Source organism: Pectinophora gossypiella, chromosome 12 (assembly GCF_024362695.1).
Source record: "Pectinophora gossypiella chromosome 12, ilPecGoss1.1, whole genome shotgun sequence".
NCBI classification, from domain to species: domain Eukaryota; kingdom Metazoa; phylum Arthropoda; class Insecta; order Lepidoptera; family Gelechiidae; genus Pectinophora; species Pectinophora gossypiella.
In genome coordinates, this window is record NC_065415.1 from 9,419,537 (window position 1) to 9,439,796 (window position 20,260).

The following is a 20,260-nucleotide window of genomic DNA, read 5'->3' on the forward strand; positions in this document are numbered from 1 at the left end:
ACAGTAAGATTACACTTTGAAGCTTTAAAATTTTACATATACTTTATGGGCACAATTATTGCCTTTGACACGTTTATGAAAGCATTTGTTTTTATTACCTCACATGATAGTAAGTGAAAATGTGGCGTGAAGTGGTACACGCTTACCTAGCAAAATCTTATTCACTCTAGTTTTGAGGAAGAGTGAGTAGACGTAATAGTGTTCTGTGGAGTAGACTGGGAGAAAGCAGTGGGGCGGTGTGTACACCAGGGCACACATGCATGGTACAACTGTCCGGTCCTCTCTATCTTAGCTAAGTACACAAATTGAAGAAATCGATATCCTGATTATGTTCCTTGTATAAGGTAAGCAAAATAATCATAATTAATGTAAAATTGCAAACATTTAAGTAGGTATTTTTTTACAGAGTATGCATGTTTTTTTTTAATTTCTCAATAGTTAATACGCAAGCGTATTTGTTAAATGTTTTGTCCGGCCAAGTCACGCCATTTTTTTTTTTTTTTTTTTCATGACTTCAAATGATTCGTGCTGCCGATGGAGTCTGTATTCACTACATAAGTGAGCAGTTACTTCAATCATCTTTTACCAAAATATCGCACCAATGAATTCTCGTTCACATCGAAGAACTTCGAATGTCATCAAATCGCTAAAATGATTAACGCTCGATGTGTGGTAGTAAAACTAATTCACATAAAGATAGATTAGTATACTAGTTAAATAAGTAAGTACATAATATCAACAATAAACGAAGTATGAACTATGGCAGATAAACAATAGGAACTGATTGATGACTAGAGTCGATTTAATTCAGACTTCTTCGACAAACGCTAACAATGGCCACTCAGTCGATACGCTAACTGTGCTACTTGTACCAAATTATGATTAGGAATATAATGTACTTTATGACATCTATACATACATAATATCTAATATAAGATGTAATGTAAATGAAAAAATATGTTTAATATAATTGATTAACTTCATAATAACGATTATACAATAGCTGCCAATAGTTGAGATGAATGTTCATTAAAATACTTAATCTTTTAAATTTAAAAAAATAACGTGTCGGTGGTGAGTACGAAAGTATTCGCGAATGGGTTCGCGCTCCGGGCGACTGCTTACGAAAACTTCGTAACACTTGGAAGCAGGCACCGCCGCCAAATATAGGCCGAATAATAAACAAATTTAAATAATTCCAAATATATATGTACACATTCTTAGAAGTCCACTTATATACTTTACAACCCTCATCTATAAGGAATGTCATAAGTTATAACTTAATATAGAGTAAATGCATAGAGTAAATAAATATTTCAACAAATCGATATAAACATTTATGTTTTTCCTCAAATGAAGAACTATTACACTAAAATATAATTTATATATAATTTCTACATTATAATGTTGACTACCAGTCTCACATTTTATAATAAGTGCTAGAAGGTACGAAATTTTGGAAAATAAATGAGCTGCTGAGAGGGTGTAGGGACGAAACCAGATCGTACCGATTCGTTTGAACGCGCGGGTCGGCGGCAGCGGCGCGGCGGTCAGGCGCGCGCCGGCGGCTGCACGGTCGGCACTTATCGAACTCTGTCTGTTCGCTGTTCAAATCCTTACGCTACACTTTAAGTGGTCAAGTTTTTGGCATAGGCTGCACCACTACTTGATATGTTTCATTACTTTCACGCGTTTTAATACGTACTCTTGACTGGTTGCGCCCGAATAATTTATTTACGCATGGGAGTTCGCAGCTTCCACTGAGAGCACACTAGCCCCGTTTTCAGTTAACTGAAGTCTATGACACTGATTAAAGATATTACAAAACAAGTAATACGGTTGTTTTAGGTCGAGCTGGCGATGTGTTTAGCGACCGCGGGCCCACCGGAGCAGGGCGTCCGCCAACACGTCCAGGTGAGCCTTTGTCTGAAATGAAAACAAGTATTTTGTAGGTGAAGTACGTCACAATAACACGGATAGACCCGTAGGTCGTAGGTCAGCGTCAATAATGCAATGGTGTCTATTTTTACGCAGTAGGTAAATAAGCGTCTGCAACGGACAGCGAAGTCGTTTGTAAACACATAAGGGTTTCAAGTAAATATGATGACGTTCCGTCAATTATCTATAGGTTTATATGCTGCTCTCAAATGAAGAATATCTACGTGAACATACTTAGTACACTAAAACAGACTACGTATTTATATACTTTATACTAGAACAGTAAAACGTCTATACATAGCTGAGTGGTTTTGTTGTTTGCTAATCAATGAAATAGTTATATATAGACATAAGGTACTCGTAACACGACTGTGGTTTGCGTGGATATTGAAACCGCATTATGGTCGGTATAAGATAAATGGGCTCACTAATGAAGTGTGTTGGTGACATGTACCAATTCACCGTGGAGCAGCGTGGTGGGATTTGCTCCGCTACCGCTTCTTGTTGATTTAGCGGAGACCTGTGCCCAGCAGTGGGACTTTGAGGTTTCATTCAGGCCATGATTCTGAGTTGATATCAAGTGGAATTTTAATAGCGTCGCAAAAATATGGAACGAAAAATAATAAACAAAAACACTAAAATTTTCATGAATTTCCCGACAGGAAAATTCGACTTGATATAAACTCAGAATCATTGTCTGAATCATCCCCCTCAGTATTCGTTACGATGACACTAACACCCCGTATAAGTTGTTTGCGTATGTTTATTTTTGTGACTTACCGTCTTGTAGAACATACAGGCCTGTCGGTCCTCGTCTTCGCCGTTAGGGCAGTCGATGAACCCGTCACACAGCACGTGGTCATCAATGCATCGGTAACGCCCCTGTCGGTCCGGTGTCGGACAAGCAAATCTTTCCATACCATCCGCAGCTGGGGGGCACTCTGGCAAAAAAGAAAAGGAGGGAAATGTTAAGGACATTTTTAAACATACTTACATTCATAGCACTGCCAGTTGCAGATCGCGTAAGCTAAGTGAGTTTAAGTTTAGCTCGCATAGTCGACGGTCCAATCTCGTTCCATACATGGTTGTGTGCAGACTGCAAACTATACAAACCCTATGGCAAATTGCGTCAGATATGCGAGTTAAGCTAAACTAACTTAGCTTAGCTCACGGTCAGCAACCGGCATAACATCATTTTAACAGGTAGGAAAAATATCACTACTTATAAAATATTTTATACTAATGTATTTAATGTTTTGGTAGATATAAAAAGAGTAGACAATTATGCTATTCCTTGAACGATTGTTGTATCTACGTTATTATAATAAGCCTATTATAATAACGTAGCCTATATACGTCCCATTGCTGGGCACAGGCCTCCCCTCAATCAACCGGAGGGGGTATGGAGCATACTCCTCCACGCTGCTCCAATGCGGGTTGGTGAAGGTGTTTTTACGGCTAATAGCCGGGACCAACGGCTTAACGTGCCCTCCGAAGCACGGAATCATCTTACTTTTTCGGAAAATCAGGTGATTCAAGCCTGAAAAGTCCTTACCAAACAAACGTCAGTCTCACAAAGTGATTTCGACAATGTCCCCATCGGGAACCGAACCCGGACCTCCAGATCGTGAGCCTTAACGCTCTAACCACTAGACCACGGAGGCTGTTATAATGGAGGTTATTATTTATAATCAGTACTTTAATATGTTGGAATTAGTGTTGAATATTAGTATTTTTTTCTTATTATCAAGTTTCGCATAGCTCCAGTATACAAATTACCAGTTTCATCCGTCTTAACATTTTCAACTACTCGTACTTTTTAAAGAAGCCAATATCCGAATGGTTGCAATAAGTCCATCACTTCTAAAGCGGAGTTGCAGCGCGATTTACGCTGATACCTATTTATGCTTATTTACTCACTTATTTAAAAGTTCCAAACATCAAAATTAACCGTAAATCCAAAGTTTCCTGGACTGTAGCACTAACTGTGAAAACGTCCATAGTTTATACAACATGCAAATATTTTTTTATGGTTTATTTGACGTCGTCAAAACGCTTTTACGTTTGGTAACTAATAAAAATAATGTAAGTACGTACATAATAAAATAGAAAAAAAATAAATACTTACTTTGGTTTTTATTTATTAGATAAGTATGTATATTATTATTATATTACTTTTATTTGATTACATTATTTAAATCTTAGAAGGCAGGTAGCTTAGGCAGTTTAGTGGGTGACGTAAATTTCTATAAATAACGTATAAATAATGACTTAACTGATAAATTTGGAATTGTATTATTAAAATCCTTCATTCATGTGAACTGAAATATCAGCTAAAAGTATAAAATAATAATGCTTCTCAAGGGACATTACGAAGGACGACATTTATATTGATGACTAAACATGCTACACAGGTATCAATAATAGGTATTGAATATTTAAAGTGTAGATTAACTACTTCAAATTAATGAAAGTATGTTACCTGAAAGACGAACCAACTTTAGGAAAGCAATGGTATCTATTTTTATTGTATGAATCAATGTATCGACCAAATGAATCAAAGTTATCGGGCTATTATATCGACGGCGACAATGAAGAACGTGTAAGTATTATGAATTTATGACTATTATATGTGTCAATATACTTTCATGTGTGAGCTGGACATAATGGGACTACGAATGAACGAACAATGTTACCTACTTGAATGTTAAAAGGAAAAGTAAGTATTAATATATTAACGTATTAGTGTTTTTGAATAAATATTGTTCGGTTAGTTTTGAGAGAACTTGGTAGAACGCTTGCCTCTCACTTTGAGGTCGCAGCTTCGAATCCAGCACAGGCCTAAACCAATGATTGTCGAATTTGTTTTCGAATTCATGTTTGGTCAAATCTTCAGGTTAGGTAAGCGGACCCAGTGAACAACGGAACAATATTAGGGAGTGATGATTGACCGGTTAGTTTTAGTAAACTCAAATCTCCTCACACCCACTCATTCACACAAACACCTTTACAACACACAGTCACTTTTATTAAAGACTAGAACAAATGGGCATTTAGGTTTATACTCACATACATACATTCAAATAAGGTCACTTAACATTGATCTCTTTTGTTTTTAAGTTAAATATTATTATTTTTATTGCTTATAATTTAAATATAGCGATTAACAACTTATTAGTGTATTGTTTAGCTTTTCTTTAAACTGTTTTACCGGAGTCTAAGATAGTATGTTATAACTATAATGGTAACGTTTGCACATGACTTCTGATACTTCTGATACGGACTTTAGCCCAGTGCAGGAGCTACAGCTCATCATCATCAATTTAAGAGCCACGCTCTTGTCGGTGTAGCATTTTCCATTCCAGTCTATCAAAGGCCAATTCCTTGACTTCCCTATAAGACACGACGTTAACCTTTTCTTTAATCTGTTCCATGTAAGCTCTTCTTGGTCTTCCCCTTCCTCTCTTTCCTTCTAGCTTTCCTTCTATGATGTTTTTAATGAATTCGTCGTGTCTTATTAGGTGTCCAATCATCTTGCCTCTTCTGTCCTCAATAATTCTCAGTATTTGTCTCTTTTCCCTTACTCTTACTAGCACTTCCTCATTTGTAACCCTTTCTGTCCAACTTATTCTTTCCATCCTCCTCCAACACCACATTTCAAAGGCCTCGAGTCTCTCTCTGTCCTTCTGTGTCAGTGTCCAAGTTTCACATCCATAGAGGGCTATACTCCATACGAAGGTTTTGACACATCTTTTTCTGATAGATTTGGCAATCTTAGCCTTGAATATGCACCCTTTGTTATGGAAAGCTTGTTTTGCCATTGCTATTCTGGTTTTAGCGTCTAAAGTACATATTGAGTCATTCGTTATTATGCTGCCTAGATACTTAAAGTTCTTTACATTTTCAATCGGGATATTATTTAACTTAATTATTTGGCTGTCTATTTTTGGAGTTTTGGAAATTGTTAGAATTTTGGTTTTACTTATATTAATTTTAAGGTCGTATTTTTCAAAAACTGTGTTCATTGTGTTAAGTAGGGTTTCTAGGTCTTCTTTATTACTGGCCAGTACCGTAGTAATAGCGAGCTACAGCTAATCTTGTCAAAATGTCGAATAACAATTAAAATATGCATCAATACTACGTATGTCTGAAGATGATTGTATGTAAACAGTTGTAAGTACTGAACATTTTTTCTGAATAAATTTATTATTATTAGGTACTAGATAAGCGTGTACCTCCTTTGGACGCTTCGCCACTTACCATCAAGTGAGATTGTGGGTATTATTTTTTATTAAATATTAATAATAGTGTAAATTTATGTGGAAAAGGAAATGCAGCACAGATAACAGTGGCGGCGGCGCTGCGACGATTACTCCTGTCAATCAAAACTGTAACGCTGAGAAACAGTGAGCCGATATTTGATAGGTAATGAAGAGTCACGAATGTGTGGCGGCATGTTGTTATATTCGTACATTTTTCGGCTGTAGTCGGTGGTTCGTGGCGTTTCTGGGGCTCATTCATGAGTAAGTAGCCGCCAAGCGTCAGCCGTCAGCGTCAAGCGCCACCTCTCGCTCGGTTTAATGAGCTGTGCCTATTATTACGACACGCTCCACGTTTTGGGGTCAACAAAATATATTATCCTCCTCACCCAAAGGTCGCAGGGGTTGGAGCGATTTGAATGATTTTATTACACACTATTTTTTCCAAAGGCAAGCGTGCACATAAATGTGGCCGAATAACTATTTTTAGAAACAAGTTTTACGATGTCGTAATGATGATTAATGACCACTCCCGCTCTACAACGAATGTTTAACTTCGTAATGTAATCTATTATCCGCATTTAAATTTATGTTAGTTAGTATTTTTAATAGTATAAATAAGTTATGAGGTGTGTTAGAGTACACCAAAGTGTTAAGTCGTTATAGAGACAAAGTTTTAATGATATTGGAATTAATTTGCGCGCAGTTGGTACTGATGGCTCAGGAACATGGGTTATGTGATTTAAGTTTCAACTTTGAGCCATCGTGTAATGAAATTAGGTGGGTAAAGTAACTTGATTACTCTATCAAAACACGTTCAAAGAAAGTAAAATTGTTGATTCATTCTAATATCAGATCTGGGAATCATTTTGCGGTGGCATTTTCCTTATACTTTATAGCGCACAAGATACGACTTTTAAAAGTGTGGAGACGATTGTTCGGAATGCAAGTCGTGTCGGAGTTGCGCGGAGTACGGAGCTAAGTTAGTGTTAGTTGGCAAGTTGGTCGGAGTATAGCCAGCCACTCCACGCGAGCGTCTATTTTTAGCCGCCAGGGAGTGAGGCCCGCGGCTCGACTGCGCGCGCTCCTATACACCTCTATCTCGGAGCCGCTATCTATTCACTTTGTGGAGGGTGCGCGACGGCTCGTGCATCCGTAAGCAGCCTCTACATTGTTCAGGTAGACCGCCGACCAACCCCTCGGACCAAAAAACGCTCATTTATAATAATACCTACTGCTTTTTGTTCAGACGACCCTATTATTGGAAGGTTTGCTTGATATATTGAACCAAGTTTCCCTTTAATGTTCAACTAATAATGAATGGGCACTTGTGGATTCAGCATGATTAGTTTACCTTTTGAGATCGTAATGTTATTGTGATTTCAAGATCAGTCCTTTGATAAATTAAACATAATATAAATATTTTCTGATAATTTTCGTTTATACATTGTCAAGGACTAATTTAGAATTCTAAGGACTACTTATTATCCCTAACATGTCATAGAAGAGGATGCAAGGAGGTTATGAGTATATGTAGGTAGGTATCAAAAATATAAATAGCCGATATACGTCTCACTGCTGCGCACAGACCTCCACTTAATCAACTAGAAGGAATATGGAGCATACGCCACCACGCTGCTCTACTGCGGGATAGTGAATGATCAAATATAATATAAATACTACATTTTTCAAATTATAAACATAATTTTTTTTTTTGTTTTTTTTTTTTATGTTATGAACTTAATCAAATTAAATTTAGTATAATATTCAAAACTAATTAAGTAAACATGGAATACAGTACTTCCAATATTGCAGATTCTATTAACAGACAATAACTATAATACGTAATTCACACGGATTCACTTGCGCATTTTGTGTGAAAACCGCTGTCGCCGGTTCAACCCCACTCTCTTTTATTTACTACTCGTGCAAGCAGATAACAATTATTGCTCTACTTCTTCTCAAATTCCATAGCCATTTTATCGTAATGTACCTATATTTTATGCGATGAGCTGTAATTTTATCATTACTTATCGTAAGATACTGCATACAAAGGTATATTTTTGATAAATATCCGATAATACTAAGGTTTTTAGATTACTTGTGTTATGGAGGGATTTGTTTATATGATAGTCGATATTTGACTTATGGTCCTGTAGGTTATAATACACAAACGACCTTTTAATAAGTATATTTTTCGCGGGGTTCTGTGTGTCGTAAAGTTTGCGAACGAGTGGAGTGCAAAGTTGAAGTATTTACTCATACTTGTATGGTATTTCTCGCATGCTTGGCCCTTCCAACCACTTCCTTCTATTCCGTGGTAACTCATTACTGTATAAAGCCGTGATAGAGCTGTCATGCATGCCTTGTCATGTGCAGGCTGCAATTTTCAATGTGACGTTGGGTATTATAAAGGTGAAGAAAAATATCACGAAATCACAAGAAAAACGGAGCTCTACAACCAACGCTAACCCACAGTAGATTGGTAGAGTACATTTAATGGGCCAATCAGTCGAAATACAGAAATGTTAGTTTAATTGTTATATAGGTATGACATGTAAGTAAGCGTAAATAGGTAGGTAATACAATTCTCCTCTAAATAAATAGAGGTAAATTAAGCTGTTTTGCGTACGTTTTGTGAGCTTTATTATTGTATTATATTGTATTTATAAGTTTTCTTTCTCTCTTTTTAGGGTTCCGAACCTAAAAAGGAAAAAGAGAACCCTTATAGGATCACTTCGTTGTCCGTCCGTCTGTGTGTCAAGACCTTTTTGTCGGAAAGTCGTGGAGGTATCAAGTTAAAATTAACATGTAATTTATACTTATGTCTACGGCCCTATGAAGCTGTATAAAAATCAAGCTTCTAAATTAATGCAATCCAAACATATGATCATTTTAGCCTGTTTTTGGTTAACTCATCGCGAAATAGTCGATATATGGAGCCAACAGTTTTACAATAGCAAAAAAAAAAAATGTTTTTCAATTACAAACTTATTTAAAAACATAACGTATCATCACGCGTATATCCCCAAAGGGGTAGGCAGCTATGTTACGTGCATGCGTGTGTGTGTGCTATATTGTCTTATGTTATTTTGCTAATATTGTTATGCTATTTTTTTAACGGCAAAGTCTCTTTGTTTGCGACGACGCAACATAGAGAGGGGTGTTAGAAGTTTCATCCCTTTGTCTATGTATCGTTGCTCCAGAACGGATGGTCCGATTTAGATGCAGTTATTTTCGTTTGGTAGGTGGTATTAGCGAGAAGGTTCTTAGAAATGATTAAAAGTTCCAATGTCTGATGATGACCAGGTGGTCATAGCAACTCGAGAATAAAATGACGCAAGTCCCTCGAGTTTAGTCATGATGAATACTCTGGCCTTAGGTGGTTGGTGTTCAACATCTGATCATGACCAGGTGATTATAGGATAGGAACTCGACATTAAAATGACGTAAAACCCTCGAGTTTGGACTTGTTTGATTTGTCTTGATGAGTTCTCTAGCCCTTGGTATTCAGCGACTGCTAATGACCAGATGGAAATGTATACGGAACCCTCGGTGCGCGAGTCAGACTCGCACTTGACGGGCTTTTTTATATAAAAATATGCCACAGCGGGGAAAAGCGTACAATGTTTGGTTTATGTAGTACATCAAACACGTGATCTACAGAATTATATTCAGAAGGAAAGGAGTGTAGCACGTGTATAGAGCTGTTATGGTGTGAATATACGAACAAAAATAGTTAGAAACTTATTCAAAGGCATAATGTAAATTTCTAATCCCTGTAAAATGCATTTTTCAATTCCGACGCCATTTTTAGTCTGTTGATTGAATTAATCATTATTGATTGGAGGCGGAATTCTATTTCCTTATAAAAATAAAAGTATGGTGTTTATCGGCGCGATATTATAGCAGCGGTTATTCTATTTATGGAATATAGTAGTACTTAGTTTCTACCCGAGCTCTATTTTCAATCTAAGCGATATAAAGACACGACTTGCGAATTTTCCGAGATTTTATTTGGGATTAACAACGGATGTGTAGGTGGAAAAATGATGTGTTCTCGTGTAGCGTTTATTAGTGAGTTTACTTCGCTATAAATATCCTCTGTAAGGTGTTTACAGCGATCGGTGCGCTACAAAGTGTCCGTAAATTACCAGAAGCGCTGGCTGTCATAAACTATTCAATGCGAACAAAACAAGGCGACTCGTTTACTATGAAACTTGTCTAACGTTTGCACTATTATCTATGCACGAGGGTAACTGTCCATTATCAAATTTCCTAATAATTCTAATTGGTATGGAAACGTTTGTTGACTTCTCTACACAAGATACAGTTTTTCTGGTGCCGTCGTAGGTAAAGGCGGTTTGCCTACTAAAACCTAAAACAACAACTCGTCCAAGTATTTGATGATAGCATGGATGCCTAAAATAAACCGGCTATGAAAGCTAAAATGGATAACTTTTTAGTACCACTACTGTACTTAATACGAGACGTGAAACGCGTGAGTCGTGTCGCATTATCTTTGCAGACACAGGTGGCTCGACGCTACGCGGTCGATGACCGGCGCCAAAATAAAGGTGTAATTTTCATTCAAGGGCCCATTCTATCTTGGTGTTCGTAATAAACCCAGACAAAGGTAGTATAAAAAACAAAGACATACATTTGAATTCGTTAAACGTGCCCATAATAGATGCGCATAGTTGTCAACCTATGCGAGTAAAAGCGACGACGCTCTAAGAGACACTTGACTCAAAGGAATAACAGACAGTGACTGACGAGCTTGAGAATCCATTTGTGAGCCTCAAATGATTAAATAAACCGATATTAACTGCTGCTCTTGGAAATTCTTATTGTTATTTGATCTAGAATGTTGTTCCTTTGTATGATATATTAGAATACGAAAGCCGCCCACGTTGACCACTTAGATTGAGCAAATTTACGTGAGCAATAGATGTACAATTTGTGTATTTGTCTGGAGCATGATCGAAGCCACGGATCGAGAGCGGCAGACATCGTGGCGACATTATACGTTACCAGCCGTTACCACGGTATCTCCGTCGAGAACTCCGCTCGTAAAATGTGATTGTTTCTCACAAACGTATCACTACTACTCAACGAATCAATTTTTAGATCTCTCAAGATCGTCGACTTTTTGCTCTTTACGTGACATAGCATGTAGGTACGTGAGTATGATTATGACTACATTTTGTTACTATTTAGAAGTTGGTTTATTGGAAAGTTTTTTAAAATCCAGTATTGGTGAATTGACGTCGTATTATAAACACACTATAATTATTTTAGAGCCGTCACCAAAATATCCTTAATAAAACACTGTCTCTATGACGTAACAGAAGGTAAATGTATAAAGTAAATATTAGTCTGTGTTCTAGACTGGCGGCACGTTCCTTAAACTAAGTCGGCAAGTCTGAAGGGGTCTCTGATCCTCCGCTTCCATTATTGGATTTAGGAAGTTTGTTTTCACTGCAATCTGTGACTTCGTTTTGCTCGTTTCCAGCTTTTCTTCGCTTTAATATCTTGTTTCCTTGCCTTTCTAGACAAGTACTAACCTGAACATAATTATTAGAGAGCCTGTTTCTTAGCAGCAGTTTCAATATTTTCAAGCACCCATATTTGCATACAAGGGTTAAGGTATTTTTGCCCTGATGTAAACAGTAAGTATATCCGGCGATGGAATAGACTACAGACTATACGAAACTCGCACCCTTTTATTAGTATAGGAGGCTTTAATTGAGATACAGATGAAATTAAACAAACGTTAAGGTTATTAAGCAGTTTCGCTAATGGAAATAAGGTCCCCTTTGGAATTAATCAGGGAGAAGCAGTGTTTTTTTGGTGGAAGTGGTCCGCCGCGATAAATATTTAGTGCGCGTGGTGGTACGTGACGCGCTCGCTGCTCTCGACAACTTTGCTCGTCGCTTTTTCACTTCATCATTAACAAGACTCAAGTTTAAGTCGACAGACGTGGAAAACAGGTAATCCGGATTCCAAACTTGTACGTGTAATATGATACAAAGTATGAATTCGCGGGTAAGTTGTTTCTGAAAAGAAATTACTTATATTTATAAGAGACTTCAACTTCGACAGTAGCAGTAGGTATATTAAAATAACAAAAGTGACTGATAATAATGTATTTACAAAACGACACCGTTATTTTTAGCAGCTTATTTTTAAAATGAGGTAAACAAGATAAAAATAAATTTGAGTTTTTGGGGACCTAACGTAAGCTAAGTATAATTTATAAATTCTTGTATTGGGAGTGGGTGCTAAAGGGTCAGGATATAAAATATATATGACGTGAAAGAGCGGCGGGGAGGAGTCTGTGTGAGTAAAAAAATAATCTGATAGCAATAGTGTCGCTGTCATTACTGTTTTTGCGACATAGTTACTTCTATATTTATCTGGACGTAATGGACAGGTACGTACGTTAGTTAGGTGTGCATATTCTATAGGCGGTTTCGTTCAAAGGTCATGTTTATTAATCGATGCATTAGTAATTAGGTGTGGAAGCATTCCAGGAAGAAATATGATTGCGTCAGCACATTAATTTATAGGTTGAAGTAAAATATTTACTTGTTTTTCGGGAAGAAGAGCAAAGGGGCGTAGTTATGAGCGTAGGCGGCGCTACGGGCTACGTAGCCGAAATAAGCGTGGGCGATTTATATGCCTAGAGAAAGAATTCTATAGGGCGACATCATACAATGTACATGTTGTGTAATAGTCAGTTACTCCCAATGACCTCATCGCATCATCGGAAGGGGGTAAAAAACTTTTCATGCAATAAATTGATCTCTAGCTTCTAAGTAGGTGTAGGGAAAACAAAGTGAGGTAAGCTTGAGAAATTTGCAGAGGGTAAAACTGTCCGATTAAAGCGATAAGAGTACTACTTATCACGTGGGATCCGAAACTTTCTGGATAGAGATTGAGTGCGATTTTCTTCTAAACCTTTAAAGTCACTTTAACGTATAACGTACTTTTAAAGTACCTAACTAAGAATATACTAAGGCGCGTAAAGGTGAGATACATTGTTTTTGAGTGCAACCTGCCTTGAAAAGGTCTCGTTGCCGTTCGAAGGGCGAATAAAAGCGATTTCATCTCAATTACCGAGAAATTTCTCAAGCAACTAAACGAGTGTTTACTCAATGGGCGAGAGTCGATCTCGTTAAGTGTTTGTCAATCGATAACGATGATAGATAAATGTTTTCATCGTTTCATTTTTGTTTTAATAGAAATCACAGTGTAACGATATCAATGTTAATCTTTATGAACTTCAAAATTGTGTTCATTTTCAGTTGTGTCGTGTTAAAGCGAGTTTTTTGTTTGTGATATATGCAGCGAGTAAAAATATGAATAAAGTCCTTTATTCTCAAAGGCAAAGGTTTATCTCAGAATGATGTGACGTCCTTATTAAAGTCTTTTTCATTAGAAGATATATAATATACAAAGAACAAGACCTCAGGGAGTAAGCTCCTTGTCTTGAACATTATGCCGGAGAAAGAAGTTTAATGGGAGTTGAAACAAGACTTTTTATAATGCCTAGTGTTACATAGACAGAAAACTGTTTATATTTTTCTAAACCAGATAATAAAAAATAAGCAAAATTAAAAAAATCGTTAGGTATCTTAGGTAACCGACTAAATATATTACGTAGCAGTTTATGGTCGTAAATATACGAATTGTAATTTTAAGTAATGTAATCAAATAACTGTGATAGTATCATTAGCTGTAGATTTTTCCGGTAAGTAAGTAATCTAAAATCTTTTTGTTACTTATACCTATAAAACCCACCAGTATTTTTTTATCCATCCATTACAAGGAGATGGAATATAATTGGGCAATTTACATAATAATGATTGTATCATTCGTTATGTAAGTGCGGGTTGAGTCTCATTAGAATGATTGATTGGAGCCCCGCGTCCCGCGCCGCGGGCGGCCAACCGCAGGATCCCGCAATAACACGACAATCCCAATTAGATTTGTTGACTGTTGTTGTATTTGCCCTTTCTTATATCTTAATAGTTTTTACAGTTCTATATAATGTTTTTAGTCGTTAAAAAAATACACACTCTACATTTATGTGCCGAGGTTTTTCTTGCAGCTTCTTTTCCCCGGCTATACAGGATGAGACGTTCGTTATGTAAAAATTGACGATTCAAAGTGTTACTTTGTAATTGAATAAAGATATTTTTCAATTAGAATTTATTCCTTCCGTTTTGTGTATAAAAAAAAAAACTAAAGATAACACTATTGAACAGCCACGCTCTTGTCGGTGTAGTATTCTCCATGCTACATTGGCTGTCCTCCGCCTCTTAATAGTGCTGACAGTTACTACTGCCCTTTATCAGGTGCCAGGTTACGGTCCCTGTGACTCACCTCTTCCGTCCTGCATTGTACCGTTGGCTCCCATCTCCGCCCCTGCTACCGTTAAGGTCTACATCCGTAATAATAAAAATACTATTTAATAATTCATAAAACAATACATAGCGTTTTATGACTTCGATAACGCACAGTCAAAACCGCTAGGCCTAGAAGCATCCAATTTTGCACAGTGGTTCCTTAAGTTACATAAACGAAGTTGAAAGCAGGAAATATAACATAAAAGTTTCTTGGGCGACGTAAATAAGCAATGAGAAGGTATTTTAGCAAATTCATCCCATATAGGTTGAAGAGACAGCAACAAGGGGATGAGAGTACCTACATAGGGAACTGTTGTTTTTGAAGTGAAGAGGATGAAATTTTGTACAAAGGTCTCTTAAGTAAGAAAAGGATTTTTGGAAATTAATCCCCTAAAGGGTTAAGTAACGTATAAAAGAAAGAAAATAAATACACAAATAATTTTATGAAATCAGGCCAGTATTCAGGAGTATATTTCCATTGTAACAAATCAAACACACGTTACAAACTGAAGAGTACTTTATATAATATCAGTCGAAAATAACTTCCTACTATATTGAAAACACAAACGAGAGTTTAATGAGTTAAATCAAAGTTACAAATAAAAAAAAGAAAGGAAATGTCTCCGTCACTCGTTTGTAAAAAGTACAAACTCCGTAAATAGGTCGGAAATCTAAATAACTTTCGAAAATTCTGCATGAAATTCCCAAAATTCAGGATAAAACGTTAATAATTCAAGAGAACGTATATTTCGTATAAAATAAAACAAAAATCTCCTTAGAGAATTAAATACCGGTTCCGGTTACTTAGTGGACTTTGTATTTACTCGGACTTGGTCCTTATCCCAAAGGACTACAACAGAGGTCACGAGAGCTCCTGTTTATACCATTTTTATTTAGGAGACAATAATAGAAATAAACAATCGCGTTTGGCTGTTGGTATTTTATCTATAAAAGAACTTCGATGACGAATGGTCTTGTTGTGTAGTTTTGTCGTCAATAAAGGTCTATTTCATTGTATAAGATAGGCTTCGGACTCACGCTGCGACAAATGTTTCTTATTTGTTTCCTTTTTATCGAATACATATCATATAGGTGTTCTGTATGATTATCATTTATATTGGTATGTAATGTAATGATCTCCCTCTTTGTGGTACGCCGTAGCTGTAAGAAGCGATTGCACAATCCCTGAAACCGTGACACACCTTTATTGGTCGACTTTGACCAATCACAGCCAGCCTTTATATCGCTTTATAACAGTCTTTATGATCCTTTAACGTTTCCAGCAACTTGTATTGAGTCAAAACTTTCTTTTTATTGGGCATGAATCAGTATTGAGTCACAATGAGACGCAATTCGTGTTAGTGGGCGTCGCAGTGAGCCTGCAGGCACATTAATCATATCACGGGGTAGTAAGGGAGGTGAAGTATAAGAACCGTTCGATACCACCTCAATGGACCGGATGGCGTTAGCGGACCACGGCTTCCGCCCGCCTTAGCTCCGAACACACTGACACTATTGTGAATTATTGTATACTGTTATTTATTGGGATATGTTTTACGGATTTTATTTAGTAATATCACAAGAATTTATCGTTCGTATAGTGTTTTGTGATATTAAGAGTTTATTGTTGGTCATATTATTTGTCTGCACGGATTTTCCGAAAGCTTATATTTATGGTCTGGGATAAAAGTAAGTACTTAATAAATATAGTTTAGTGTGTTATCTCGAGCTGTACGTAGATGAATAAATACGGAAGTTAACTGTGTGTACTACAATCAATCTGGTGTGGGTGATTGACTGCTCATCTAACACTATAAAGTAAACTCTAAAATTTGTCATGATTTACGATGACTGGCTAAAAACACACACACCCTACACGCACACATTTAGTACGTACTAAATTACCTACTATTTAATTGTTTTTTTTATTTTTTATTTGAACCTTCATCTCGATTTTATTGTTAAACTGGGAAGTAGCGAGGCCCTCCCAACGCAAGCAATTATGTTACTACCTGGGAGCACCTCAAGTAAAAATTGTAAGCGTACAATGAGCAAATAAAAAGTTTTGTTTATGATAATGTGTAAGTACGTTGAATGTATTCATAAACGGAGTCAGAGAATAGAATCCATAATGAAGATAACTAAATGGCAGTCGCGTGGATCGTCAGCCTTACCGGAGGTTATCTACGCATTGTATTTGGCGAGAAAGGTCAGTTTTATCGTTATAGCTTGTTTTATTGCCCGAGCACGCTATGAGGCACAATGAACGGTTGTACCTCCGAAGGGGACACAAGAAGTGCTAGATAAGGGGTAAGGATAGCCTACTCGGATATATCAACCAGTATGTATATGATATCGATTTCTCTTGACGTCATACTATTGGCGTCATTCTACTAATTGGTCTAGAATGGTCTAGCACGAGTCGAATTCATAGACACATTTATACCTATGATGCGAAAATATAGTTAAATTCGGTTTTGTACAATAGACGAGACGGCTATTTGCGGTGTTTTAAGTTTAAAAGTCAAGAGAAAAGTTGTAGCTGCATATTACAAGTCTCTTTTGCTTGAGTTCAAAAGCACTAGCGTAATATGACGTAATTTATTTGAGACTGTGAGTTGGGAGAAGTAATCTGCACAGAGTTATGGGTGCTACGTTCCTGTTACTTGTGTGAGACGAGATGAGATCTAAGTATGGAGTTTGTAAGTACAAAAGCGGACCTTGACCTGAGGTTAGGACGAAGGGGATTATACCGTTAAACCTGAAAGTCTTACTTGCATATATATTTGGGGTTGTTTAAATTAATTGCGCGCGTACAGGGTCCTATTTCATCAGATTATTATGTCGTGTTGAGGGTCGTACGATTCTCTATTCGGCGCGGCGGTCAGATGTCTATTATACTTATTATTATGCTATGCTGAACGTGATCCTATTATGTTCCAAGATGTTAATAAAATATAATTTATAAGCTGTCCTAGTAATTCAATTATAATATCTAACCGTATTTAAATGATAATAAACGGATTCGCACATTGAAAATCATAATACAACAATGAATGTGGCTTATTTATAATACGTCCCTATGAATGAGTAAGTAAATCAAATTATTGTGAAATAGTTGGCTCGACCATTATAGACGGCGAACAAAAAGCTCGGTGAGGTGTGCGAACTTAGTCCACCTTGTTATGGGTGTACCTCTGACTACCCCAGTTGGGATATAGTCGTGAGCTGATGTTATGTTATGTGAAACAGAGGCAAATGGGGGTAAAAATCAATAATCTATTTTATTAATGATTCGTTGTTTGATGTTTTAAAAGACAATTATAGTTTAAATCAATCCATCAAACTTGTAGAGTTTGGTTCATAATTAGACAAAGAAAGGTTAAACGGTTAAAAGGAACCACTAGTAAGCTTCACAGGCTTTTATGACAACGGATACTTCCAACCAAGTAAATGCCGTCTGGAGCAAAATAATAACACTCTGTGTTCTAATATCATTACCTTTTTTAAAATTATTATAAAATAAAATTTAATAAGCGACCGTGATATGTAGCAAAGCATTTCTTTATGATATCTCTGTCGTGGCCAGATCATAGAATTGATCATTTCATGATGTGCTCGGCTATTTCATGAAATGGCCATATTTCATAAAATAGCCGATGGCCAACCTAACCTGACCATATCGTTGAAACGTCAAGGTTTAATGATATTTCAATCAACGTTTGGCCATATCATTAATGTAAGCGGTGTCCATGCTATGTGGTGTAATAAAAAGGCGAATAGTCTATTAATTTCTTAGGATCGAAATTATTTACCTAATCAATACTATCGATATGGAAAATTGTACAATTAAGTACATTGATTCATCGATTATAATATCAATCAAGTTTTAAAATCATTGACACTAGCGCCACTACCGGTGGATAATGTTACTAATTTTACGATATGATTACTAACGTTTGGCCATATCATGAAGCAATCATGCATTTAGTTGCTCATGTCGTCAAACGTTTTGTGTTCATTGATCTGGCCAAACTACATCATGATGTGGCCAACTAGTGATATTCTATTTCATGAAATGATCGAGCACATCATGAAATGATCAATTCTAAGATCTGGCCACGACATCTCTATCAAAACGCAGCGTGGTAGTTGATTGAAAGTTTAATTACGACGAAAGAAATATATTAATGACGTTTCTGTCGTTGACGATCCTGTTTATTCTTATTATTGCGTTTCGCTTTAAAAATAAAAGTGTTTTTGGTAGGCTATTTTAACGTTACCTAAACCCTAAGGTTTATAAAGCCACACAATGGGAGTATTGTGGTTGGGCGTACACAATTTGACACCAAGGCTTCATTCCGAGCGTTTCATGGTAATGTGTGCTTGTTGCCACATATTACCCTCATTTGACAAAAGGACCTTCTATTGAAGTTCGCTCGACTCAGCGAAATAGAGTAGTTCACTACCATTAAGATTGTAATTTAGATGTAGGATGATATAGTTGAAATATATACGTAAATATTACTTATAAAAAGTTATCCACCTTTGATGAGATAAGTAAAGTTTTGAAGGTAACCTTGCAAAATTAGATTTGCTTATGTTTACACAGAAATTCAAAATGTGTATCTACAAAATAATCTAAAATATTATTGTATCCAATATCGTATTTGGCTATGAAGTTGACACCGCCATACATTGGTGCCGATTTTGGTAGACACCAACTTAATGTTAATTTAGTTTGATAGTTCTAAAACTAGGTCTAACACGTGTATTCTTAGATATTAACTCCAACCTACCTCGACTTCGTCCTTAGTTGAGGCGACCTCAAGGTATTTCTCGAACTCAGCACAAAATCGGTGTTAGATGGCCCCTCAACCTTAACTCGGGTTTACTCCAGTAAGGCATGACGTCATTAATTCCCTATTATTTTGTTGGCAGTATGACATGCTCGATTCCAGTGAGTAACGTCCTCAAGTCGAGAACGTAAATGTTAACTTAAAATACCAACATGCTCAGCTGAGACCGAGTCAAGTGGAGGAAGACTCGAGTTAACATCTTACGATATTATTATACCTATTATTGTAAATTATGTCATGAGGATAAAACTGCCTATTTTTCCGTCAGGTGTCGCTACTGTTGAGTGTCTTTAAATTTTGATAGAACAGATCCCCAGACAGCTTATTTGAGTTATTATTCAAAATAAAGACATAGTTTTGGGCACATTTTTATATTATACTTACTTACCCCATTGCGCAGAGTTTAATAAACGAACGAAAGATGAAAACTTTGAATAACTAATTTTAAATCATAACTGCCTTTTTCCAACTGATTGCTTTTATTTTTCGTAACTCATTCTTCAGGCGGCATACACTCCATGTGCGTACATTACATTATAGCTGCCTAGTGTGGGGAACTGTCAAAATCTAGGGACACTACAGAGCTGCCACCTACATTTGAGCACTAATGATTATAATGCCATTAAATGTCGTTATATTCTTATTTCGCGTACTAGAGTGATCTTTCATTACGTGTAATTACGCCCACTGTACACGTGGTTTGAGACTAAAATAAAAGTGGATCATGTTGCTTGTCATCCTTGACTTGTCGTAGGAGTTAAGGTATCGCACCGAGTTTGGCATGATGGAT

General features: G+C 36.7%; 1 protein-coding gene across 1 annotated transcript in view; it reads right to left on the reverse strand.

Moving 5' to 3' along the window:
• Positions 1 to 218: 218 nt before the first annotated feature.
• Positions 219 to 20,260, reverse strand: part of LOC126371348 (uncharacterized) — a 90,185-nt gene continuing 70,143 nt past the window's right edge. Inside the window, exons 3-4 of the mRNA XM_050016656.1 lie at positions 2,719 to 2,879; positions 219 to 1,926 (exon numbers count right to left, since the gene is read on the reverse strand). Coding sequence (XP_049872613.1) covers positions 1,867 to 1,926; positions 2,719 to 2,879 — 221 coding nt within the window. The 3' untranslated portion in view covers positions 219 to 1,866. The remainder of the gene's footprint in view (positions 1,927 to 2,718; positions 2,880 to 20,260) is intronic.